This window comes from Aricia agestis, chromosome 19 (genome assembly GCF_905147365.1).
Source record: "Aricia agestis chromosome 19, ilAriAges1.1, whole genome shotgun sequence".
Classification (NCBI taxonomy): domain Eukaryota; kingdom Metazoa; phylum Arthropoda; class Insecta; order Lepidoptera; family Lycaenidae; genus Aricia; species Aricia agestis.
The window spans coordinates 6756382-6784274 of NC_056424.1; the positions used below are offsets into that span (position 1 = coordinate 6756382).

Here is a 27893-nt window from a genome sequence, read left to right on the forward strand (position 1 = left end):
ATTTGTGCCAACTTTCTGAAAGAAATTAATTGGTTGTTTATGTATTTAGTAGCGTTTAATTGGGTGACGCGCGTGAATTTATTTCTTTCAGGATACCAGTAAAAAATAGTGGCATAAAGGACATGCAGTCGATTGTAGCGTTACCACACAAGCCGCATTGGGTAGCCGTTGTTGGCAACGATAAGGCTGGCATACTGGATATCAAAACAAAGAGACACGTCAGGTAAATAGACGAAACTTTTATAGCAATTGTCTATGGATGAGAGATTCTCTTAATTGTTTAGGCGATTTGAATAATAATATTATCATGAAGAGACATCACTACAGATTCTATTTTTTTTAACAAATAATATAATAAACCAAATGTCCTGAGAATCGTAGCAAGATATAATTATTTATGTATGTGGAAATGTTAGCGCGAAGCAACAAGTTGCCAGTGAAAATGCACTTATTTTTCATACATTGTTCATAGGCCACTTGTGGAAGCATACAGGTGGCTATTAAATCGTGGATATTATCAATACGCCATTTAAATTCACCCAATAACAGTTGGAATTGAAAAATTCGCTGAATTTTGAATGAGAAAGGTGAATGCACAAAAACGTATGGACAAAAAACCCGTAATCGATTCAAACCATTTATATGTGGCATAGTAGACTACATCTACGGTATCCCAAATACAATGCCCTTTTTGAATTAAACAATCACCAAGTACTTTAAAAAAGATCGTAACCGATTGACTTTTCTTATAGGAATCTATGATATTTAGGACGACATGATGCTACAAACGATATTGTGACGATTAGTACTAGTAAAAATACATTTATATTTGTCTACTGATTCTTATATTCATGTATTTAATATTAAAATATTTATCACTTTTATGTCTGAAAGTATAGAATGTCAGATTGGTATAGAAATGATATAATCTGTACAATGTATTTTTCACGATTATTACCGTACGTCATGATATCAATTAACAATCTACGTCTTTTCGAAAATAAAAGGGCAAACGAGCAAACGGGTCACTCATGGACACTCGCAACATTAGTAGAGCTACGAGTGCGTTTAAGAGGGAATACGCTTTCTTCCGAAAAACGTACGGTGACATCTCTTTTTAGGGTTCCGTAGTCAACAAGGAACTCTTATAGTTTCGGTTTGTCCGTCCGTCTGTCTGTCCGTCTGTCTATCCGCGGACCGTGGTTTTGCTCAGAAACTATAGGACCTACAAAGCTGTAATTCGGCATGAATGCACATATTAATGATGCCGACAAAATGGTATATTATAAGATCTTTTCAATAATGTTTAAGGTAAGTACCTCCCCTACACATATTTTAGCGGGGATGAATTTTTTTTTTCGCGTCCACCCCACCGTGTGAGGTGTCTTTGGATAGTTTTTTAAAAATATTATGAGTATAACATCATTTTCCGATTTAGAGATGTGAAATATGAAGTTTTAAAGTGGAAAAAAAATATTTTAGAGTCCTGCAGTGTCCCCCTTTCTACCAGCTAAACGGTTGCTTCTGGAAAAATATTCATGGGGGTAGGAAATATGCTGAATTTAAAAGAAAAACTATCACGGCTAAGAAGACTTCATAAGTTATTGAGTAAAAGTCGATCAACTAAAAAAAAATGTAACTATTCGGAGAAGTATTAAAGGAACTTATAATTTAAATTCCTTTAAAAACGTAACTGAGATGATGTTGTTAGTAATGTATAACACGTTATAAAATATGTACATTCATTGACCATTCAAAAAATATCAAAAAGTAGTGGTACTACGGAGTACGGAACTACGGAACCTTATATATTGCCCGTGGCCCGACACGCACTTGGCCGGTTTTGACTTTATTTTCTCTAAATTGTATATTCTTATACGTGTCACCATCGTTTTTACGAGGAAAACACAAAACAAAGGAAGAAACTACATAGTTGATTCAAAGCGCTGTCTCAAAATCTCAGATTTATTTTTTCAAATTATAAGTTTCGGTTATGGTTTTGAATAAAATGAGTTACATATTTACAATCTACTATTAATGGTCTACTTTGCTGCATATAAATTATTTTAATCGACTATGGGTTTTTTTTGGGCATTCACCTTTCTGAAATTGTGATTTATTCTGCTTGTTGTTTTTCAATTTTTAATTAAAACAACTAATTTTACATACTATCATAATAGAAATTGATTTATAGGCGGATGGAGAACCTCATCCTATGTTATTTGGTCGTATTAATATGTCAAGTCTTGTTAGACATCGTGATAATTTGACCATCCAGACAAAGTCATTTCAGCAGGTCTAGTCATCTACGAATTAATTTCTCTAATGGTACAATTTTTTTTGAATAAATATAAAGATTTTTACTTGATAACTATTTCAGATTCGTCCCGCGTTGGAATGGTGCTTGTACCAAAGACGGAAAGATTGGACTTTGTGCCCCAACTCGTGGAGGTCTTGATCTCATTGAGCTGAAGCGAGGCACGTCAGTCCAGCAGCTCATTTCCAGGGCGGCTGAGGGTGTCTTCTCCATCATAACCATGTTCAGCTCCACTGACCATTACGTTTTCTATTACCATAGTGGGAGGAAGACTTTGAGGGTTTTCAGGTACGTTTATACTTTAAACTATGAACGCTTTTTTGATTGGTGTTTCAAATAATAAATAGGTATACATAAAAAACTGTGATCTACGATCTTAGGAGTATAATTAAGGTGACGCCGCGTTAAAGTAAAAAATCGTTTTGGATATGTTTGAGATCGCTTGTTTTCTATGAGAGGCCGGGCCGGCCAATTTAATTTCTTAGCTTTAGTCATTGTTGAGAAAAATCGATATCGCTGCAGCCAAATTATCAAGGCGTCACCTAAAAGTCGTAAACTTTATTGGTGCATGACAAAATACAAGGAATGAAATGCATGATAATATTATGAATATTTAAATTTAATACAAGAAGCAGTTATTGGCATTTCTTCACTTTTTGTTCTAGAACGATCGATGGAAGACCAATAGCAGAATACAGAGCACCAGCAGAAGTGACTGGAGTAGCCAGCGCTCATGGTGGTAAAGCAGTTGCCTTAGCTTCCCAAGACGGATGCCTTACCGTACTAAATATAGTAGACCCGTATGAGTAGATATTGTCACCTTATAGTTCTATTAGTGTAATTGGTATTTGTAGCTGCTACTTCGACGGTTTTTGTCAAGGCTATGTATATTTTGATATTGGAAGGTATTTTTTTGGTTTAGGAATTGATAAAATCCGTAAAAGTAGTTTGTAATCTAGTCATATTAGGAAGATACTTATTTGAATTACTGTTATGTAGTTGAATGTAATATGTAATAAATTAATGTATTGTAGTACAAATTATAAAGATTAATAAAATATCAGTTGTACCATCGAGGAAGTTGATTCCTATGCAATTGACAGACCAACGTTATTTTGTCGAATATGTCAATTCAATGTTAATTGTGATCTGTCAGCTGGGTTTGACGTAACGCAACCAAACTACTTAGATCCCCGATTTGCATAGGAATCAACTTCTCTAATAGTACAATCTTGTAAGTCATGTTTGTTTTTATTTAGAAATCAAAGTCAATTTATTTGTCACATACATTTATTGTAATAAAAATAATAACAATACAATAAGTACATTAGTCACTAGAACTCATACTCTACTCTGATTCTCAGTCAGTAAAATAACAATAGCTATTCGTCTGTTTCTTCCCTCTGTATTTGCAATTTATAATTATTATTATTTAATTAAAAACCAATGCCTACATTGTTATGGCTACTTTCGTCAATCTATCTTTAATCAATCGTGAATCAAATATTACGATGTTTTTCCTCTTGATTTTTATATATTTATGATCTTTTTGACCTTTTGATCCTGAATTAGCAATTATACTGTTTAGTAAAAGTGGAGCTTTATTTAATTTACATTTATTACAATTTACTTTATTTATCATTTTACTAACTGAGATTATATCAGGGCTTAGAACTCATACTCTGACACGTGTATAAACAGCCTCGCTACAACTTTGCCCCCATACTCCTCGTACATCCCTTGTTTGTACAACTCCATTGATACCTCCAGTTCTATACTCTGTGGTCCTTTGAGGGACTTCACTAGCGACACTACAGCTTCCCGACTGTGTTGTTGGTTTATTCTGAAAAGCGATCCCAAATTTAGGTTTCTTTAAATTATTAAGTTTGGTTGAAATTCACATCTCGTCAAAAGCTAAATGTTTCTTTTTTAGTATATTTCACTACCGCTTTATTGACATGAGAAAATAGTACTTAATAAATGAAAAATATGTTCTCTTGATGTGAAAAAGTAAAAAGACTTTTGTTTTATAAATTATTTATGAACCCGTACTGTTGCTTATGTGGGTTAATGTTAATTTGGTCATATGGGGGAGAATAATTGAGTTAAATTTGAAATGTGCTCCCCTAATACGTCTCTTTAACTAAAGTTAAGTAAAGTTAATGACAATAAATAAAATACGTGTGTAATAACTTTACTGCTCCATAAAATTCTAGAAATACTCCTAAATTATATTACCGTACATCACATTTATAGGTACAATTTTGCTTGAATCTCTTTGCAAAATGTTTAATTTTAATAGATTCTTATTCGAAATTATTAATAGAAAATAGTTTTACCTAAAGTTCCTCATGTCTGCCCTTTCCTTTACCGATGGAGGCGCGTTTACATCCACTAACTTCAGTTCGAACTTCAACTGCGAATTCGGGAAATTTGGACCGCGCATGTGGAAGAGATCAACCTGAAATATATCGAAATATTTTAAAATGTTTATTGTTTAAGACTTACAGTGAATAAACAATAAACATGGTGTTTATATAATCATCTACTTATTGATTTGTAATTGAAGTGAAAACTTCTTTAGCGGCGTTGAGCACTTTTGTGGGATGGGTAAAAACTGTGAAACTCGCGTCAGATTCTCGTGCTGATCGAAAAACCGTAAGACGGTTGGAGAGTAGTGTTGTAACATCGAAATCGATTAATCGAACAATCGATTGTTTTTTTTTCGATTGTCGATATTTTTTAATCGATTGTAAGGGTTTCGATTAATAAAAAAATCGATTTTTTTAAAAATCGATTTTCATAAAAAATGGGTTAAAAAAATAATGCACAACGTTTATAATCAAGTTTTCACTTCTGCCGGCACTCCCGGAGTGCAACCAGTCTCTTTTTTTTGTTCTACTTACTTCTAATTAGTTATGCTCCTACCTTATCATTTCTTGCCTCATAAACATTATGTTTATAATAAGGTACTTATTCATTTAATGATATTCAAATAAAATATTAATTAACAACTTTGAAAAATAACATAAAATATAACAATTTATGTGGTCAACTAATAAAAAGATGAGAAAAATTATGCAAACTGTGAATTAAACTTACCTTTCCATCAGGCAAATAGAGGTTAGATACGAATGTGATAAAGTTGTATGAATAGGTGCTGGGCTGGTGCGTGCACTCGTAGTCCTGTACCGGACACTGGGTCTCGATTTTGGAGCAGCGGCTGAAATAATAAAAACATGACAAAAAGTCATTATTGCTGGCGATATTTAACTAAAAAAACGACTTAAATAACTATAACCAACAAATTGTAATAAGCGTGTAATATAGCGACGACGAATCAGCCTTTTATAATGCAGAAATAATGGTATTAATAATATGCAGATCAAAAAAACAAAGTGTAAATAACACACATAGACAGTAGTACAAAAACAGGAAACAAATAGATGGATGACCATAACTATAACAACAAACAACCTTTGTAAATTCTTAAAATCAGACTTATTTAGCTGGTTTTTTAAATTGATGTCTCTACTCTCTTTAGCATGTTCCTATAAGGCGAACGTCTAGTTTCAGGTCCAGTAATACCTAGACATAAAAGGAACTCACTGTTTATCCACTAGTCTGTACCCGGGTGGGCACACGATGCGGTGGCAGCGATAGGCGCCGCGCGTGTTGAGGCACACCTCGTTCGTAGTTGGGCCTGGCTCGCTGTGCGCGCATGGCGCCACACCGGTCTCGCATTCGTCGATGTCTGAAAACATTCGATGTGAATTGTGAAGTTATTCCAATTTTTTAATAATGGTAACATATACTTGTTAAACCTCTCGGATTTATTAGTTGCCATCAACCGTGGTTCTGGAGAATTTAAAAAGGGATTTTTCTGTAAAAATCGTAAATATTGCAAAAACACGACAACACTATTTTGGCTTCAACCAGGTAAAGACTCCTCACCTCAATATAATGAAAACCTCTCATTGTGTTCATCTTTAGCACTTTTGTGCTAATACAGGTTGGAATTAAACCTTCCGGCCAAATTTCGAAAAAGTGGTCCTTGTTAAAAATAAAAATACACGTATTTTTTTTTTGTAATCAGTAATCACTAATCACATACACTAAAATGTTGAGAAATAGCTTCCGAAAGTTATCCTAAAAAACACCACAATTAATGGACACTACGCGTCGCCGGTGCGTGCTGCGGCCAGGCTTTCCGCACCGCGCGCGCCCCCCGCGATACCCCCACTCTACCCGCGAAGTGACCGTTCTGCAATGATTTTTGAAAGAAGAGAGAAATGAAAAAAAGTACGTTTAATATGTAATAGCTGTCTCCCTTACCTCAAGCCTATACCGCAGAACGCGATAGAGACAACTGCAGAAAATCCAGAAAATCAACGATTTGTTGTCCCTTGATTCCTTCTCCAAAACTTTATTTTGTATATCGATTTATGTACTTTTTCCATTAAAGATTAAAGAAAGACATGAGCTGTGTTCCTATGTTTTTTTTTTTTTGTATAATTTAGCCAAATTTATTTTCTGGATGTTTGAACACAGCTGAAAATCTTTTGGGTTTTTGAACGTTCATATCTTATTTAATAATTAAATTATGAAAAAAAAAAAAGAAAACATAGGGACATTGCATTAGTGACCGTAGATATTCAGGAAAAAAATTATAACTCTACTAGCATTATCCAGGGAGGAAACAGGGGACAACGTTTGTATGGAAAAAAAGGGCGGTGTGGACTCCTCTTAAGTAGGATAAAATATATTATTGTAAAAAAAATATCAGTTATCACCCTATTTTTTGGTTAAATGGACTCTCTTAATGATAAATAAGCCCTAAAAAAAATTTGGCCGGAAGGTTTAATTGCACCCTGTATAGGCACAGAGCAGAGCAGGAGCTCTGCACATTTTCTTACCAATACAACTCCTGCTATCCTCTGAGAGCCGGTAGCCGGGCGGGCAGGCGCAGCTGAACGTACCCTGTTGGTTCACGCATTGCCCTACGCACAGGTTCTTAGACTTGTACTCTTTACATTCGTCAATGTCAGAACAGGTGCTGAGAAAAGAAAAAGAAAATGTTTATATAAGACGATAAAAAGACTACTACTTACTAATTATAGTACAAAAATTGTCAACATAGGTAAGAATAGTGAATTTTTCACTTACTTACATCCTTTTAGGTAATATAAAGTGAAATATAGCCGACTTACCGATTATCCGGATTGAGACGATAGCCTCTATAGCAGGAGCATCGGTAGCCACCCCAAACATTGTTACATATTTGCGAACAGATGGTTCCTGAAGGTTTTTCTGAACATTCATCCACATCTATGCACACCTACCAAACAGAATTTTAGAATTATTAAATTAGCCTACAATAAATTGTGTTAAACAATATAAAACTGCTGATAATTCTCAAGTTTCTTAAGAATGCATCGACTTTTACCATATTTTATGTTATTTACCTTATCGGCTTTTGGAGCAGCTCGGAAACCTTCATGGCAAACACACTGATATGACCCTAAAGTGTTCACGCAGTCAGCATTATGTGAACAAGCTGGCTGAAAAATAAATCCATTAATTTATATTTATTAATTACAAAAATTCATACTATTTCAATAATCCCAAGCAGCATTGTGGATCTTTTTGTAACTCAATTCCTACTTTCATATATCGCAATTTGAACTCAATATTCAACATGTAGTAGCACAAAATTCCATTTCTTTCTATTTTTGTGTCACGATACCTAACTATAAGAATTAATTATTATCAGGGCGAGCGTAGCGAGCCCTATTATATCCCACAACAAAACACAAGATGTAGAGACATTTTGTGTTACACTTTAGGGAAAAACTATCACGCCTATAATTGATGTGTGCTTTAACATTGATTGGCTTTAACATAGTAATTTTTATTAATATTATGTGTTATCATGTATTATCATCAGTCAGTTAAGGTGTGACGACGCGAGCCCTCACAAAGCTTGGCTTTTAGCTAGTCTAAATTATTTACCACTCTCCCAGCTACAGCACATTCGTCTACATCCTCACACACATGGTCTCCCACCAGTCTGTACCCTGGACTACAACTGCAGGTGTATCCTCCGTACAGGTTGGTACACTTCTGCATCGGTCCACATTGCGCTTCACCAGTCGCACATTCATTTATATCTGAAAAATTATGACCATAATTTCAATAACGGAATCGTTCAAAATCCTTGGTTTTATAAACTATTTCTTGAAAAAATCAGAGGATTCAGGCATTTAGTTAAAGAAGTTCGTGAAATCTTTAAACGTGGGAGAGCCATGCTTTGGCACAAATGGGCCGGCTCGGCTGGAGAAATAGCACGTTCTCACAGAAAATCGGCGTGAAACAGCGCTTGCGCTGTGTTTTACCGAGTGAGTGAGTTTACCGGAGGCCCAAACCCCTATCCTCTTCCCTTCCCTACCCTCCCCTATTCCCTTCTCTTCCCATCCCTACCCTCCTATTACCCTATTCCCTCTTAAAAGACCGGCGCACCTGCAGCTCTGATGCTGCGAGTGTCCATAGGCGACGGAACTTGCTTTCCATCAGATGACCCGTGTGCTCGTTTGCCCCCTTATTTCATAAAAAAAAGGGTTTTAAGATAGCATTACCTAAGAAAAAAAAATTAAATTATTATTATGGATGTTGGTTATAAAACAAAGAGTACCTTCACATGAATTGCCGGGTCCTAATATTGTTCCCGATGGGCAGAGTGAGGGTGGAATGTCGACTTTTTTTTCAGGTTTTTTCACTTCTTTTTCAACTGGTAATTCTGGAGGTGGCAACGGCCGTGGTGGAGAAAGATCTGAAAAGGAAGACAAGAAAAACATTTAATTAAAGTTGACTAAATGAATGATCTTTCGTTAAAAAAATTACACATTAATTATATAGGCTAACTCACCAGGCTCATTGTCAAATCCTGGTGGAAACTGTCCAGGATTTCGGATAGGTACACATCTATGTCTGCTGCTATCAAAAGTCCAATTTGGTAAGCAGTCGCATCTGTACCCTCCATCTGTATTGACGCATATTTCAACAGACGCACAGTTTGCTTGACCAATGCTACATTCGTCCACATCTATAAATTATGTAAGTGAGATATTAGTTTACTTACATTACATTACTTCGTACAAAAAAAAACTCAATACTATCTTTATTTACCTTCACACTGGCCGGTTCTTGCATTATAAATGTAGCCTATATCACAATCACTTCTTGGCCTAAATGGACGTCGTTTTTCATTTCGATAATCTGGATATCCATAGAAGTAGCCTAAATTCAAAACAAAGAAAATAAAAGGTATACTAGGTACCTACTTCATTTGTTACAAAATATGTTATTTCGTATATAATATACATGTCCACAAAATTATTTCTTTTCAAAACAGATATTAATAAATTATTAATTTACAATTACATACTTCGTGTTGATGACGTAGTTGGTGCTGGTGTTGTTGTGGTTGTTGTTGATGTAGTTGTTGAGGTTGTTGTAGAAGAAGTAGTTGGCAACGTAGGGGGTGGGATAGGAATGCACACCCCTGAAGATAAATCCCGCCAGAAATTCGGAAGACATTGGCAGCGGTATCCTCCAAATGTGTTGAGGCAAACTTCTGTTAGTCCAGAACAACTGTGCTGATTAGTAGCACACTCGTCTATATCTGTTGTCATTAAACATTAAATTACATTACCTATATTTTATAATTATTGTTATCTGATAATAATTATACTAGCTATTTGACCGAGCTTTGCTCGATATTCGATAAAACACGAATAAAATGACATTTTCTAAAAATGATGAGACCGAACCATCGCCCCTCGAAACCCCCTACATACTAAATTTTATGAAAATCGTTGGAGCCGATTCCGAGATTCCAATTATATTGTTTAAAGATATAACTAGCTATTTGACCGAGCTTTGCTTGGTATTCGATAAAACACGAATAAAATGACATTTTCTAAAAATGGCTCCTAGCTAGATCGATTTATCGCCCCCGAAACCCCCTATATACTAAATTTCATAAAAATCGTTGGAGCCGATTCCGAGATTCCAATTATATATTTATATATATACAAGAATTGCTCGTTTAAAGATATAAGATAAGATAATCAAGTAATACTATCCTAAAATATTTTTCCTTACCGTTGCATGCGCCATAGGAATCCATTACAAATCCCGCTTGACAATCTGTTGGTTTTTCATTTATTTTAGTCCATTTATTTTTAGGCACTTTATTTGTATCCAGTACAAGAGAGCCATCGTCTTTTCTGTCAGCGTTTATCGTTGCAGAATCTTTTCCAACATTAACATTAACTATTGTCGGTGACGTGGGTTTTGAAGGTATCGGACTATAAGTAGTTTCAGTTACATCTGATATCTCATTTTTCTCAGTATTAGGCGTTTTTGTGTCAATTTGTTTGGGCACATAATATATTTCTGTAGGGTAATTGTAAATAGGGTCTTTTGCATTAAATGGGTTGTACAATTTCACATCACGGTTTTCAGGTACTTTTTGAACATCGGGTGTCTTCTGTGTTGTAGGAATATCAATTTCGTTGTTTATTGCTTCATCTTCATCTATGGGACTCTTGTTTTGTATAATTTTAGGTTCTTCGTACCGGATGTCAGGTTGAACTATTGGAGGCTGATATGGCTTGGGAGTAGTTGTGGAAGTTGTAGTCGATGTTGTGGTTGAAGTAGAGGTCGAGGTCGAAGTCGAGGTCGAGGTCGAAGTCGAGGTTGAAGTTGATGTTGAAGTCGAAGTCGCAGAAGTGTTTGCAGTCGGTGATGTAACTATTTCATATTTGGTTTTATTCACTTCATTTTCATCAACTTCTTCTCTGTAAATATATCATCAAGTAAAGAAATATACATTATCATTAGCGGTCTTAACAGTTAGAATTTGTAATAAATTATGCAGCTTCAGAAGAAGAAAACTAAAAGTTTTCGAATATTACTAATGTAGAGTTTCAACTAAAGAAAATACTTACTCTGAATCATAGTAATATTCATATTCGTCCTCTTGTGGTTTAGCTGACGTTGGTGCGGGGGTAGTAGTTTTCTTCTGACATCTAAATGACCCAGGAATGTTCACACACTGATACTCTGGACCGGCTCGATCGCAGTTATGTCTCCCAAGCGTACATTCATCAATATCTGCAAAGTTATATAATATTTAAAGCATTACAATATTTTTTTTAGCCAAGATGGGTTAAAATTTTATTTGTGAATATATTTTATTTGAGAATATTAGAATAAAATTTAATTTGAGAAGAATTTTCTGAATAATTTATTTTTGGCTATATTTATTTTTTTATACCAACCTTCACATTTCCCAGATGAGTGATGTAAGATGTAACCTGTACCGCAAGATATGAAACGGATGCAAAGATATGATCCAACTGTGTTATCACATCTCTGTGACTCCGGTATGCAGTCGTTTTGATCTGTTGCACACTCGTTTATATCTGAAAATAGTTTGCGATCGTTTACTATGAGTTATCCTCTTGTCCTATTTAGTTTTTTACTAATGATATGAGATTTTGTATAAATCATAATAACATTATTATCCTTACCAGTACAAGATCCAGTAATAGGATCCAATTCAAATCCGAGCTTGCATCGACACTCATGACTCCCATTAAGGTTCAAACAATTTTGGTGCTGATCGCACAAATGAGTACCTTCTACACATTCATCAATATCTAAAAATATATTTAAATATTAATGCCATTACCATTAAATGGTACCAATTTTTAAAATAGTATTTCGAAAAATATACCTTCACATCTTTTTGTGTTCTTATCTAATCTCATTCCTTCAGGACACTTTACGGCATGGGTTCTAAAATAAAAATAAAATTAATACTACACAGAAAGAAATTCATATAGTATACAAGAAAAAATAAATAAAAAAACCCTTACTCCATCCCAGGTTTCGTTTTACAATCATACTGTCCAGGCACATTGACGCAAATTTGATCAGGTCTACAAATATCTTCTCCATCTTCACATTCATTAATATCTTCACATTTATTTGTCAAGACATTAGCTTTGAATCCCGGTGGACAGTGCCTCGAAGTTTTGTCTTGGCAATAGAAATCCCCATGAGTGTTGATGCAAAACTGCGATAGTTTGTTACAATCGTCCTCGGATCTAGCACATTCATCCACATCTGAAAGAAATTGCAGAATATTCTATGATACTGCGATAAAAGAACTTTATCCAGAAGATTCTTTACTTAATTTGTTTAGTCTATTTTAAAAAATTTAATTAGATTATGTTTTGTCATTACTACCTTCACATTCTTCATTTATTCCAGCTTTGAAGCCAGTTGGGCAGCGATCCTCCTTTGGTATCAGTTTGTTTCCAAAATAAGCTGGGTTACCGTTAACACCTCCGCATTTGTACCCACCAATGGTATTTTCACACAAATAGCTTGGACATGGTGGGCTTGGCAGTTTACATTCATTTATATCTAGAAAAAAAAAACAATTATCGTAGTTTAACTTTTATTTAAAAAGGAATATGTAATCAAGTCTTGCGTAGATAGAATCTTACCATCACATACGTTGTTTGCTAAATTCCTTGCAAATCCTGCTGGGCACTGTCCCTTTTCTGTATTACCTTTTGGAGTCTTCAGTGGAATACATTTATAGGAGCCGAGCACATTGAAACATTTGGTATTTGCTAGACACACTGGTGGATCTAATGTGCATTCATCTATATCTGCAATTTAAGGATTATTTTCATTAGCAACTAATGTATCAACCTGTTATGGAATTTCAGTAATTTTGTACATACCTTCACATGACTTTCCATCAGCCTTCAACCTGTATCCTCTTATACATGAGCATTTTACTTCTACACCATTATCATTGCATTTATGCTGGCATGGATTACGTGGCTTACATCGATTCTTTGTTACCTGTAAATGAAATCACATATTTTATTAAACAAAACGGATACAAAAACAACAGTGATCATTACACAGGTCAACAAAATCGAAAAAAAAAATTGTTGCCTGCAAACTAATAGCAGTTTCTATAACAGTTTTGTGTGCACGATATATGTTTCTATGAAGTTTTATTTCAATCAGCTCAGATTTTTAAGATATTTCATTCCAAAGTTTAAAAAATCTCGCATTTTAGCCCATTTCAGAATCACATTGCAGTTGAAAGTATTCATTTTTATTCGTTTTGTAATATTTATGCCAGAGGGAGACACTTCTTATTGAGAATGTAACTTGTTTCAATGAATTATGACTAATTTCCCCAATGTTATGGTGGTTTTCAAAATGCTTTACCTAGCTCATACTACGTGGAGTAACAATTTTTGTATGAAAAAAGAAAGTTTAGTTTACAACTCTCTTTTAATAGAAAAATATAATATGCAATTTAAATTGAGATCTAAATAATAGATATTGTGTATATTTACTAAATATATTTTATCAAAACTCATGAAAATAAATTATTTCAATAGTTGTAAAGCGATTTTGAAATAGACTAAAATTCGAGATTCTTGAAACTTTGGAATGAAATATCTTAAAAACCTGAGCTGATAGAAAGAAAATTTCTTAGAAACATGTGATCGGGGCACAAAGTTCTTACAGAAACAGCTTCTAGTTTTCAGGCACCAAATTTACTGTTGACCTGTGTTATTTATTCTTAAAGGTTTCAAATTAAAATCAGATTTATCTGCTTTGGTCCCACATTTTCACTTTTAATAGTTCGTCTAGCAAGTGTAATTATTACCACAGAAATAAATTTTGTAGTAATAACTAATAACTTACCTCTCTGCAATTTCTCCCATCTGCCATGAGCATGAATCCAGGTTTACATTCACATTTGTAAGAACCAGGTATTGGGATACAGTGATGAGCACAGAGCTCATTGGGAGCGTATTCCTCGCACACTGACGCTACATCTGAAATCATTATTTAAGGAAACTGTTGAGTCGGAAATCGTAAAAAGTTTACCTAGTGGACTTTAAATTATAACTTAACGGTATAAACAGTGGTCCCCAACATTTTTTCCATACGGGCCACTAACATGTTTTGAAAACTATTAGGGTAAAAAATAACGTTTTTCAAAATTAACGATTTAAAGGTGGAAATAATTTCACGACTTTCACGACAACTTTACATCATTTTGCCAGTGGGCGTGAATTTCAAAATGGTTTAAAAGCACGCGGGCCGCAAATAAAGTCCCGGAGGGCCGCGGGTTGGGGATAGCTGTAAGGAAAGCAGAAAGGATGCTAAAGTTAGCCAATAGCGGTGCAAATATCCAGACAACGTTAGCAAGAAAATAAAAATGTAAAAGTCTAAGGAAAGACTTGCCATCGTCAGCAGGTTTGCTTGAAATCGTAACAGAATTTCTATTGCGAACCACAGGTACTTGCTTGAGACTCTCGTGAGTTTTTGTCGCATCCTGAAAAAGTTTATTAATTTTAAAAAACTGTGGAGCTCAATTTTTAAATTTTAAAAAATTAAATACTTATTAAAAATATTTAATACTAGATGACGCCCGCAACTCCGTTGCTCCAAAATTAGTTTACCACGCGGGAACCGTAAATTTTTCCGGGATAGAAAGTATCCTATGTCCTTTCCCGGGACTCAAAGTATCTTCATACCAAATTTCAGCAAAATCGGTTTAGCGGTTTTGCCGTGAACAGACAGACAGACAGACGGACAGACACACTTTCGCATTTATAATATTAGTAAGGAAGTAAGGATATTCTGATGTACTTATTTTATATAAAATCAAATCAAAAATCGTGAATTAAATTCACGATCATAAGAAATCTATATTAAATTCCATTACCTGGCAGCATTTCGTGAAAGCATCCCCAGTCAGCAACTCCTCGGCGGTTTTGCCTTTGACTAGCGCCGTACAAGACGAGGGACCTTTCAGCCTACCAGCTGCGGAGCCGGACAAGCACTGCTCGCAACATTTCTGTAAAAAAGCCAAATGATTTTCTATTATTTGTCTACTGCCCACTTTGAGAACAAATTATGTTGTAGCGCACTGTTTAAATTTAAAATGCATTCAGATGAAATTGAGTTACAAATAACCCCTCCCCCCCAAACCTCTACAGAACGCCCCCATTTTTTTCTGGGTCCCCCTCCCCCTTTTAGACTTTTAGGGGCCTTTTCGCCCACTTTGGGAAAGTAGGACATAGTAAGTATTACCTCTATATACGGTACGGTATTATATTATAGAGTTTGCTGTGAAAGTAGCACCGCTGAAACAATAACGTTTTTTTACCTTTTAGTGGAAAAATTAATGATGCGCTTCACACAATGCAATCACAAAAAAAAAAATGTGATTTGTATGAACTTTCAACGCTGCCACTTTCACAGTGAACATTAACTAGTAATATAAGGAACACATACACATTACACACCCTAAAGTTTTATAGCTTATTTTTGTTACACCTTGTATTTAGTACTTTGTACACATCGTGTTTATCTATTAAATGGGAACAAACGATATGTAAAAACTGAAAAACAGTTCAGGATTACAAAGAACATTATACTATAGTTTCTTGTTTTTCCCTTTATTTGCCGCTTGTCTTTTTAGGTGAAATTTAAGCTTACCTAAATGTAAACCGAGTTGGGCTAATTTTAACCTTGAAAAGCTACTCAGTATTACTAAGGTTGGATTGCACCAACTTACTTTAATTATAACTACAATGCAAAATGTCAAATCTTTGGTTAAAGTCAAAAATGGACGCCATATTTAACCATAACCTTGAGCCTTTGAATTGAGGCTTTGAATGAACGTGGCGAAAAAAGGAACTAACGCTGTCATCATACAAAAACGCCATTTTTGACAGTTCTCCTTTACCAGCAGCGCCCCCGCCCAAGTTTATTTCAAGAATCAAGCCTTGTCGGACCAGCTGTCATCTGTCAAATTCTGTGGTCAAAGTTAAGGTTAAAGTTAAAGTTAGCCTTAACTATAACCATAACTTTAACTTTAACCACGCCTCTGGTGCAACCAACCCTAAGTATACCTGCTTTTACGCGGGCGGAACAAACGCTATTCTGTAGATTATATAATATTATTATGTAGGTTTAATATAATATTGGCATATTTTATTCTGCGAGGCTGGTTAAGGAAACGTTATACAATAGACGTTTTCTGATAATCTAAGATGAATATTTACTTTACATTATGGTATTACACTAGCGCTGTGTCAATATTTGGATACTAAGGCTGCGCTCATGTTGTCACGCAAAGCGATTCACATAATATATTACATGCATCGTCGTACAAGGACTTGTTGATAACAGTAGCTCTACCGTCAATTTAAAGGTGCAGTGTCTATCGTAACCCGATACCGACTACGTAAATTTTTAGTAAGTATAGCAAAGTTTACAGCGTCTCTAGCGATCACTTGCCGAACTAAAATCGCCATACTAAAAATTTACGTAGTCGGTATCGAGTATTGACAAAAACTCGCTTTAAACTCATGGTAGAGCTACAGAACCCTAAAACGGAATCCTAACCAGCTAATTTTTTTGTATATTGATAGGTTAATATTTGAAAAAATAACAGTAACATTGTCCTACAGATAGGAAAATCCATATTTTACTCGTAGGACCATCAAATCGAAATATTTAATCCTTTCTATCTGTGTTAGCTACCATTTTCGAGAATTTTCGCAGAGGAATTAGGAAATTGTTGTTTGTCTTATTAAAATAAATCTACTCACGAAAAAATTGCTTGATCAAATGAAAAAAATGTTCTAGGGAACCTGCGGGGCTAAAATGGTCACATCTAGCAATTCCTCTCAATCAATTCAGCAAATGAATTGTCAAAACTGTCAAAATGACAAATGTCAAATCAGTACAAAATACAGAAATTAATTGCAAGCAGAGTTGCATTTTGCTATTTTAGAAAAATGAATCATATTATGATTCATATCATGATTCTTCAAAGCGACCATTTTAGCCCCGCTGTACTTCTACTACTACCACGACAAAGATCAAAATCCGTTCAGTTTGTTTAGTAAGTAGTAACAGACATTGATTATACATTCACAAACAGCCTTTGTAATTATTCAAAAACTAGATAACGCCCGAAACTCTGTTACGTCAAAAATCGTTTATCGCGCGAAAACCGTACATTTTTCCGAGATAAAAAGTGTCATAATATGCCGAAATTCTGTAAGTATAATATTATTTAGAGCCCTAGCTTCAAATATACAAAATTTCAGCAAAATTTGGTTCAGCGATTTGGGCGTGAAGAGTTTACGGACAGACATACAATATGCTTTATAACATTGGTATGGATGTAATCCATGCGTCGGATGGGCATGTAAAAAGTCGGTCCTGCGCCTGATCTCTCGCCGGTCGTGTCGGTCTTCCGTCCCACTGGGTTATGAGAGTAAAGGAATAGAGAGTTCTCTTGTGTACTGCGCACACACTTGGGCACTATAAATTACTCCTCCGTAGCTGGCCTGGTTTCAATGAAACCGGCCACCGTCACCGAAACCGGTGTGGAAGCTATTATTATTATGGATGTAATTAAACGTAGAACGTAAATTAAAAAGAATGTGCTCAAAGTTGAAATCATAATTAATTTTACTAATATAATGTTAATAGTACGAGTATTTAAGAGGAGTCCACACCGCCCTTTTTCCATACAGACGTTGTTCCCTGTTTCCTCCCTGGATAATGCTAGTAGAGTTACAATTTTCTTCCTGAATATCTACGGCCACTAAAACAATGTCCCTATATTTTCTTTTTTTCATAATTTAATTATTAAATAAGATATTATGAACGTTCAGAAACCAAAAAAATGGCCAGATTTTCCGCTGTGTTCAAACATCCAGAAAACAGATTTGGCTAGATTATACAAAAAAAAACCAGGAAAAACAGCTCAAGCTTTTCTTTAATCTTTAATGAAAAAAGTACAGTTTTGGAGAAGGAATCAGGGGACAACGAATATTTGATTTTCTAGATTTTCTGCAGTTGTCTCTATCGCGTTCTGCGGTATAGGCTTGAGGTAAGGGAGACAGCTATAGATATTACACGTACTTTTTTTTCATTTCTTTAGCCCCTGGTGTATCCTCTTAATAGACATTACATACTTACCATGTACCAACAATAAAACTTTTTCAAGTTTAAGTTTTCACCACTTCCTTATAAGTGCCGGATAGGCTATTCACAGCTTATCTGACAGATATAGTGTGGAGTATCTATCAGATAAGTTGTTAATAGACTATCCGGCACTCATCAGGAAGTTGTGAAACAAGCCCTAAGTTAAATTTCGCAGTTAATTATCCGATAGCCACGCTTCTTAACATAGCCTAGGCCTTATCACCACAAGAGATATTACAAAAATGTTATCTTTACTATACGATAACTTATACCTAATTACCTATTAACGTTGGCTTACTAACCCACTACCATCCCACTACACGTAACTTCCTTTTTTTTCTCTAAATCTCTATTAAACTTTGTATACGATAATAATTCGTACTTACGGAATATTACATTAATTTTAACAAACTTACTTATATCTTTTTTTATTTAAAAAAAAAATTATGGTACTCCATAATTTGTACTTTTTAGTAAAACATTTATTGTAATATATTATTGTAAAGCAGTAACCTAAAGAGTTGGTATAAAAAAGTTAAGAAGTTGATAAAAATTGTTGATCGCATAGTTTGGAAAATACACACAGACCACAGTATATACACATAATAATAATATAATATAGCATGTACTATCAGGGAAGTTGATTCCTAGGCAGATGGCGGACCTAAGTAATTTGGTCGCGTTAAGAGGGCGACTAACCTAAAAAATCAATCATCGTCCTTCTTTTGCACACTCAAGTTCGTCTTTCATATGCCAGGTGAAAAAGGATGCGGATTCATCGCCAAATTAGTTTTTTCTCAATAACAATAAAAATATGTACAACATTTTTAAAATCTTCTAGTCCGCTTTGCAATAATAGAATTTTATAAAATGTGTTAAAATATTCGCTTAGTTCAATGCACTGTTATGGCAATAAATGAAAAATTCGTGAAAATTAGATGCATCTTCGTAATATTTTTTTATCAAGAAAATTTTAAGATATCGTGTTTTCGCTAGGTCGGATCCTCGGAAATATAGTATGGTATCTATGTTTAGAAAATTAAACAATTCGGGACTTATTTTCAAGTATAAAAATGAATTATGAAATCGAAAATTTTGGGTTAGTCGCCCCTTTAACGGCCGTTCCCAATATTTGATCTATCTCTGGTTTTGCCCTACTAGAGATAGGAATAGCTCAGATTAGACATTAGAGACATATATTTTATGTCAATTGTGAGCTATTCCTATCTCTAGTAGGGCAAAACCAGAGATAGATCAAATATTGGGAACGGCCGTAAGTCAAACCCAACAAACCGATCACAGCTAACATTCAATTGACGTTACATAAGCCGACCAAATGACGTAGGTACGTCAACTGCCTATTAATCAATTTCCTCGTTGGTACATTGTACATAGACTGTAAAAATCATAACCCTGCCGTTCTTTTCTAGTTATAGTTGAATAAAATTAAAATACAAGTAACAAAGAATTGCCAATTCTACATTATTACTAGCTGTCCCGGCAAATATTGTTTTGCCATATAAAGAAGGTATTTCACCCATGACCCATATTATTTTATTGAAGTGACTAAATAAGTATAGCACCATGGCAACGTCCATCGCTATCCCGTCGCCAAAGCAATGGTCGCTGTCAGTCTCGAGTTGTAATAATTAACTATTATTTGTTCAACAAAATATGCACTTATCAATATAAAAATTAGCCATTCTCTCGATCTCGATTCTCAGACCTACTGAATATGGATATAAAATTTGGTACGGTAACTAACATTGTGACACGAGAATTTTAAATATAAGATAATATTCTTAAAAGTTAAAACATTCGGATAATATAGTTTGGTTAACTACTTTAACACACTACAGCTTTATGAGCTATAATATGAGCTTGCAAATATTTTATTAACATTGACCCTGACTTCATTGATACAACTAGGCTTTGTATGAACATGATAACAGTATTTACCACATTCCTACATTTGAATTATCCGCAACGTAAATTCACATGCGACATATGAAACGAAATGCGCTATCACCATAGTATCAAGTTTAAAAATTGCTGACTTGAGAATAATAGTTATAATATAGTTGTTTCTCACTATTTTAATAATGGACAGGAACCAAAGTAACTCCACAAACTTATGTCCAGAGGAATAATTGACTTAACAAGAGCTTTGTAATTTGTATGGGCAAGTGTCCCAGCGCGAGCGTCATGAATTTTCACATAAGTATACAAAAATTTAAATAAAGTTGGTCTTTCAGCGCTGCTACTTTCACATTGGTTTATAAGGGACACATACACACTCTAAAGTATTGTCACTGAGTTTGGTTACACCTTGTATATTATTATCTAAAATCATGTATTAAACATAACTACTAAAGCTTAGATTAATCATTGGTGTAATCATTAATCTATTTATTAAACGTAAAATACTTAAATACTTATTGAAAAACTTGAAAACAATTAAAAACTTATATTATATTGGAACACTTTCGCATTTATAATCTTATATAATATAAAATGTGTCACAATGTTAGGCCGCGTACTCCTCCGAAACGGCTTTACTGATTTTAACCAAATTTTATATGCATATTATTATTCAGTGGGTCTGAGAATCGGCTACTGGGTACTTTTTATATTGATAAGTGCATTTGTTGAATAAAAAATAGTAAATTATTACAACTCAAGACTGACGGCGACTATTGTTCGTGCGACGGGATAGCGATGGACGTTGTCATGGTAACATACTTATTTAGTCACTTTAATAAAATAATATATATGGGCGAAATACTTGATTTATATTATGGCAAAGCAACGTTTGCCGGGACAGCTAGTATTAGTATGAATTCATTGCCGTTTTGTTGAATCATAACATTTAAACATAGACACGATAAGCTTTTTTCAATCGACTTCCAAAAAGGAGGAGGGTATGTTCGTCTGTTTAAATATTTTTTGTTTTCTTATTTACCTTAGCATTTTCCTTGGTGGAGCTGCAAGATCTGGCCCTCGTAGCAATGGAGATACCATTATGACAGTCACTCTTCTTCCTGTGGACAAAAGTTTATCATGGATTATAATTTGTTTCTCCGGTCGAGCCGACCCATTCGTGCCAAAGCATGGCTCTCCCACGTCAAAAATAATTTATATCTAATAAGACAGCTTTTATTTTCAATATAATGTTTTCTTATGCGCGTCCACTGTGTCACAATATTATGTACAAGTGCAAATTGTAAAGTAAACTAAACGTCTTCTAAAGCAACGAATGATGACGTTTCGTAAGGCTCTAGTTTGATGCACTAGAACTAAAAAGACGCAGCTCAAAAGCCAATTCTACATCATCAGGATGAATCTTTTAAATAATTTTGCATCTTTTTCCTCCGTCATAAAGACTTCTCACGAGAAAAACATTGCTTACCGGAAGTCTATTTGCCGTATAAGAAAAAACGCATCCTTTTGAGAAACTTTTGAGCAATTACTATCCCGTTAATCGTATGCAAAAACAACAACAAAAAATGCCACCGTGCGTTATTATAACAGCTGGTGTGCCAAGGATTATTCCCTTATTTTGCCCCTGACCCCATTATACAGTGGCAGTTGGCACACATTCGGTTTTCCTTATGTGTAGTCGTTATTGTTAATAATATTAATACCAAAGAGAATTTAATCACTACGTTTTAATTAATACAAGTGAAAACTAATATGATTCATGGGTTTTGATTTCTAAGAAAATCACTTTATCTGGAGGCTAAAGTTTTACAGCTAAAAGAATTTAAATATATTTAAACAATAATAAGAACTTACTGGAAATACTCCTTGCAGCAATGGTCCATAGCGAATATGCATAGTGAACCAAACTCTGATGGCACGTCAGGCGGTATGGATGAGGAGCAGTCCTCCAGGGTGTGGTTGCTGGCGTACGAGGTGCCCTGGTTGCAGCACAACTGGGTGATCTCTGTCATCTGATCACCTACCGACCCTGGTTATGGTAAAATTGGGGTGAAAGGTTTCATACTCATCATTACTTTGCACCAAAGGAAGGGTTTAAAATCTTAATATGAGTAAAAACAAATTAACCAACTACTCGAATATCCTTTTGTTTCGAAAAAATTACCCGAACTAGAGATCGCCCAATGGTCGAAATTCGACCTTAGTTCAACAACATCAGGACTTTATCATATATTTTTTAATTTTTTTCTCTGGGACTCAGATGATTTCAGATTGGCCGTGTAAGCATTGTCTAATAGTATCAAAGATTCAATAAAAAAACTATAATCCATTTTCAATTTGTCACCTTGTTGTCAACCGTTGTCAGACTTAACCATAAATAAAAGAGAATAATTCATCTGTATATAATTATTCGCTAATAATTCGCTTGTCACCCAAAAATCTATCATTTTCCTAGTGTGTGTGTTGTAGTGTGTGTAATGTTTTATTTGTTAAAAAAATGTATGATAAAAGCATAATTTAAAAATAATATTAGCTCGATGCACTCCTTCACCATATAAACTATAACTGTGCAAAATTTCATTCACCTACGTTTCCCCATTTTTCGTCGAAAGGGATACAAAGTTTTTGGCTCACGTATTAATATATAGATTCGCTAGCAACTCTGCCACACATCATGCCAACAGGTGGGACATAGGTATACTCGTAAATGTACTATGGTTCCTACTTCCTGTACAATATTTTAGTTCAATGGACGGAGATGTAAAGACTAAAATGTAATCCATGTTACTAATATTATACTGAACTGTTTGTAATGAAATTTTGTCTAGTTTTAGGTATTTTTATAATTTGTACTTGCCACTGGCCATTCATTTATAGTTATTATAAACTATGATAACGTTTTTAATTTTACATTTAATTTTCATATCTTTCGCAAACAACAAAGATAAAAGATAGATATTCCGGGAAGGTTATAGTTGCAGTATAAATCATGTGAACAATAAAGATTTTTAAACTATAACTCATAAACCTATTTCCCAATACGAGATAATATTTACCATATATTTACTAACGTACAGTCATCAACAGATTTTGAACTTTATCTCACAGTAATAAGAGTGAGAAATTGTCGTGACCGTCGTGGACCGTACCAGGCCCTGTGAGAGACGAAAATAAATTATGTGTTGCTGATGATTTATGAAGAATAATATTTCAATTGTGAAGAAAACCTTTGAAATCAATTTAAAAGCCCATCGCCACTTATTTTATCATTACCGTGTTAAGGTTCGATTAAATGCTTCATTAATAACCTTAAGGGCCAACGCAGACTGTCGACAAAAGGGCACAGATGAAACAAGCAAAAATTCTCATTCAGAGTTGAAATGTTCCTAATGACAGTTTTCGATAGCTCACCATGCATCATTATTCGTACTTGAACGATATCAATTTCTATGGAAAATCAAATTCGTTTGTAAGATTACAAAGTCGTATAAGAAGTCAAAAGTATTATCAGAATTGATTTACAGACTTATAATAATAGGCAACAACTAAAAATTTATTTAACGCTTACTAATACATGTTGCAGTTGTCTCATACTTAAGAGCAATTCGAAGGGTAATGACAAAATATGACAATAGGGGTCAATTCAGTCTGCAGGCGAGGCGCGGCGCGGTATAAATTTGTATGGATTTGACAGATTTCAATTGGGTGAGATGTTTTGCGAATCTGTCAAACCCATATTTTAGAAATGCATCTACTCGTCGCGTTGCGGTCTGACGTTAGACTTTAGTGAAGAGTTTGACCCATAAAGTTAATATACCTAGCGGAATAGAGCAACAATCTCGAGCTGTCAAACGTAACCGAAATTGGTTTCATCTGTGTGCGAAAATATGTGTACGTATACACATATTTTCGCACACAAGCATGATTGAACGTGATTTCTATGAGATTAAATTGTCAACGTGCGGCACGTGCCGACTGGATGTCAAAAAGAGTGCTGCTGTCATGTATCACACGTCTCTTTTTACCACGCAGTGTTACTGATAGACATCTCTCTTGCTCAGGCCTTTGTTTCTCTATTCCGCTAGCTATATTAACAATATGGTTTGACCACGGAGCTAGGAAATGTATGGATAAATATGTCAAAACCTCTGTTAAATTAAACTTAAGGCCGCACTCAGACATTTATGAACATAAATGTCGGCCGTAAGTGTGTGCAGTGGTAGATACTTAATGAACAGGCAATACAAACAGGTTATTTAATTAAAATTCCAGACGACATTATCCCTTCAGCTGTGGCGGCCATATTGAAAAAAAAAGCGCATCTGTGGGGCTACTTCTGAATGTTCACGAATCACGCGTGACGCGTTAAAATGACGATAACTCTAAAATTCCTTATGGGGGATGCATATTATGTCATTGGAATCTGTATGAATTAAGCTGAGATAATAAAAGTTCAGTAATCCAATTTTGCTATGTTAAGTTTTATAAATTTAAATTTGAAATCGGAATTCCAAAAAAATTTGTTATTTGTCCTTTTAATAAAAAAAATTGAAAAATTATGTGCTTCGTGTGAAATACTTAAAATCATAGAAATATCTACTTATTGCTTATTTTAAATACAATAAAATTATACATACTTTCTAAGTATTAATAAAGTGTGTGCAGTGCTTAACAGTTTAGACCTTTGCAAGTTCTAGCTAAAACGTGACGCAATAATATACATATTAAAATAATATTATGACAATAACTTATATTTGTCATCATCATTATTAGATACGATTATTAACAACATCTTTATTAGAACAGTTTAAGAGGTAACTTAATGGAAAATTGTTTTATTTGAGTTCGGATGGAATGAACTTTTTTTAAATTAAATAAGGCGACGTGTCGTGTTATTGATGTAGGGTGACTAAAATTTTGGGTAAAAAGTAAAAATGTTTAAAGACCTTTTATGACTTGACTTATTTTGTGTTTGTCCTTGTCCGTAGGTATACAAAAATTAAAAAAAAGTTGCTCTTTAGCACTGCTACTTTCACTGTGAACACACACCCTAAAGTTCACTTATTTTGTAGAGTTTACAATCAAAAAGCCTGTACCTAGTCGAAGTCCCATAAATAAACTAAATTCTTAACTTTAACTAAATTGAAAATTCCAAGTATAAGCTGATGGTATTACAAATATGGCGTAGGTTTTATTAGAATATTCGTGTAAATTTATTATCGTGTCTCAAAAGGTCTCTACCAATGATGTCAGTCCTTATTTAGTCATACTGAGGTCGAAGGTAAAATGTTTCATGAATATAGTACATAGATGATATTTTTAAGTAGTATTTAAGTATGTCAACTGAAGGTTACCGGGAATAGAATTAAGGTTTATATTATACTAGAATCTAGATGATGCCCGAAACTCGCTCGTTTATCGCGCGGGAACCGTACATTTTTCCGGGATAAAAAGTAGCCTATGTCCTTTCCCGGGACTCAAAGTTTCACACCGAGTTTCAGCAAAATCAGTTCAGCGGTTTGGGCGTGAAGAGGTAGCAGACAGACAGACAGACACAGATTCACATTTATAATATTAGTATAGAAGTATGGATTTGTAGAGAATACTAATTGAGTCTTGAATTTTAAACTTAAATATAATTGAGTACATGGGCGTATCCAGGTAGGGGCAGGGGGGGGCGTCAAGTCAGAAATAAACGTCAATTTTCCTGGCAAATGGGAATTAGAATCGTGTTACCTACTCTGCGCAATATGAAGTGTTTGAAATAAAATATATTTTCAGTCAGATTAATAAAAGTCAATTTTCATGATTTTTTGTTTCAATATAACAGACAGACCATCTTCTCGAAGGTACGAGCCCAGCTGAAATCCTGGGTACTCCCATGATTGAGTACCTATAAAGATTTTTTTAATTATGTATTAATTTTGCTAAACATTTCAATAGTTTTAGATTCATGTTTTAAGGCCGTTGACCTTTTTGCTGACTGTTTATTTTAAACGATTGTGGGTACTGATGACATGTATAAATTTTTATTGACTATTGCTGAATATTTAAAGTACATTTCTGTCTTAGTAAGCGCTTATTATACTAAATCTTAAGATAGGTACATCAGCTTAGGTAACATACAAAAAAAATCGGCCAAGTGCGTGTCGGACTCGCGCACGTAAGGTTCCGTACCATTATAGAGCAAAATAAGGCCAAAAATTGTGTTTTTTGTATGGGAGCCCCCCCAATTTTTTATTTTATTTTAAAATTATTATTAAATATTAAAGTACCACAATATAACTAAGGACTTTGAGAAAAATTCAAGTACCTACCTGTTGTCATTATGATATACTTAGAGCAAAAATGGCCAAAAAAACGCGTTTCACGTCGTCACGTCACGTTTGTCGACAATGTTATTTTGATTTTAGTATTTGTTGTTATAGCAACAACAGATATACATAATCTGTGAAAATTTCAACTCTCTAGCTATTACCGTTCTTGAGTTACAGCCTGGAGACAGACAGACAGACAGACAGACGGACAAACTATGAAGTCTTAGTAATAGGGTCCCGTTTTTACCCTTTGGATACGGAACCCTAATAACCTTCGAAAGTCGAAACCTAGATTAACTTACCATACAGAAATAATTTATGGATAAAAGTAATTATATTTTTAAAATGCGTTCAAAAGCTTTCGTGGAAAAAAGTAACAAATGTACATATCACTACAATCTCTAAAAGTCCTGCAAAATTCCTACAAAATACCATTACGATGGTTACCCTCTGGGCTCTGAGTAAAAAGCACATAACTGCACTGCAAGGCCTACATACCTAATTTAATTAAATACTTGCACGAGCTTACAATTAACATTTCTTGTTAGGAGCCTTAACTTTTTGCACTTTTTATCCTCACTGCAGTTAACTAAGTAGATAATAAGTTAATTTATAGTAAGTATTTGCATTTAACAAATTATATGCGTGATAAATGTAAATTGACAGTTATCAAGTTGAGTATAAGTTAAAATTATTTACCATAAGGACTTGTTACAAAGCTTTTCATATCTACTTAATCTTCCAATTAAAACGACTTAAAAGCTCACCTTCAGTCCTTGGCAAGGCAAAGGCACACAATATCAAAAGGAACATCATCACAATAAAAAAATTATCACAACACTCGTATATCCATCGCAGTCTGTCTTCACGCGTTCGAGCAGGACAACACGACCGGCTTTATTTATTCGGAGATAAAACAAAGATACAGGATTCGAAATTCGAACTGCGCAGGAGTGCGAACCGAGTGCGTTCGCGACGCAATCTATTTTGGTCGTGCCGCTGCAGCCGTCTTTGTCGCGACAAAGATTAAGCATGGAAACAGAATGGAGCATTCATACAACTTTGTCACGAAACGAAACTTTAGTGATTTTTTTTATCTTATCAAAATCAAAATCAAAATTGTTTTATTTCTGAATAAATTTAAAATAAATGTTTTCAGAAAGTCCTACATGATGCCTACCACCGGTTCGGGA

The 27893-nt window shown here is 34.5% G+C and overlaps 2 protein-coding genes across 2 annotated transcripts in view; one reads left to right on the forward strand and one right to left on the reverse strand.

The window, feature by feature from the left end:
• Window positions 1-3344, forward strand: part of LOC121736706 (NACHT and WD repeat domain-containing protein 2) — a 48680-nt gene extending 45336 nt beyond the window's left edge. The window contains exons 31-33 of the mRNA XM_042128071.1: window positions 92-223; window positions 2381-2605; window positions 2983-3344. Coding sequence (XP_041984005.1) covers window positions 92-223; window positions 2381-2605; window positions 2983-3127 — 502 coding nt within the window. The 3' untranslated portion in view covers window positions 3128-3344. The remainder of the gene's footprint in view (window positions 1-91; window positions 224-2380; window positions 2606-2982) is intronic.
• A 588-nt stretch (window positions 3345-3932) lies between these two features.
• LOC121736441 (fibulin-2-like) lies at window positions 3933-27692 on the reverse strand. Its single transcript, XM_042127633.1, has 27 exons — window positions 27468-27692; window positions 22238-22412; window positions 21405-21483; window positions 15159-15290; window positions 14675-14765; window positions 14129-14262; window positions 13141-13264; window positions 12898-13065; window positions 12635-12814; window positions 12262-12511; window positions 12120-12181; window positions 11914-12042; window positions 11662-11805; window positions 11329-11494; window positions 10481-11178; window positions 9762-9998; window positions 9503-9613; window positions 9243-9419; window positions 9009-9146; window positions 8330-8487; window positions 7783-7878; window positions 7528-7655; window positions 7234-7373; window positions 5927-6071; window positions 5420-5540; window positions 4657-4778; window positions 3933-4160 (listed from the first exon to the last, which is right to left on the reverse strand). The coding sequence occupies exons 1-27, from the start codon at window positions 27514-27516 to the stop codon at window positions 3986-3988; spliced, it is 4329 nt and encodes a 1442-aa protein (XP_041983567.1). The 5' UTR covers window positions 27517-27692; the 3' UTR covers window positions 3933-3985.
• Window positions 27693-27893: the final 201 nt, after the last annotated feature.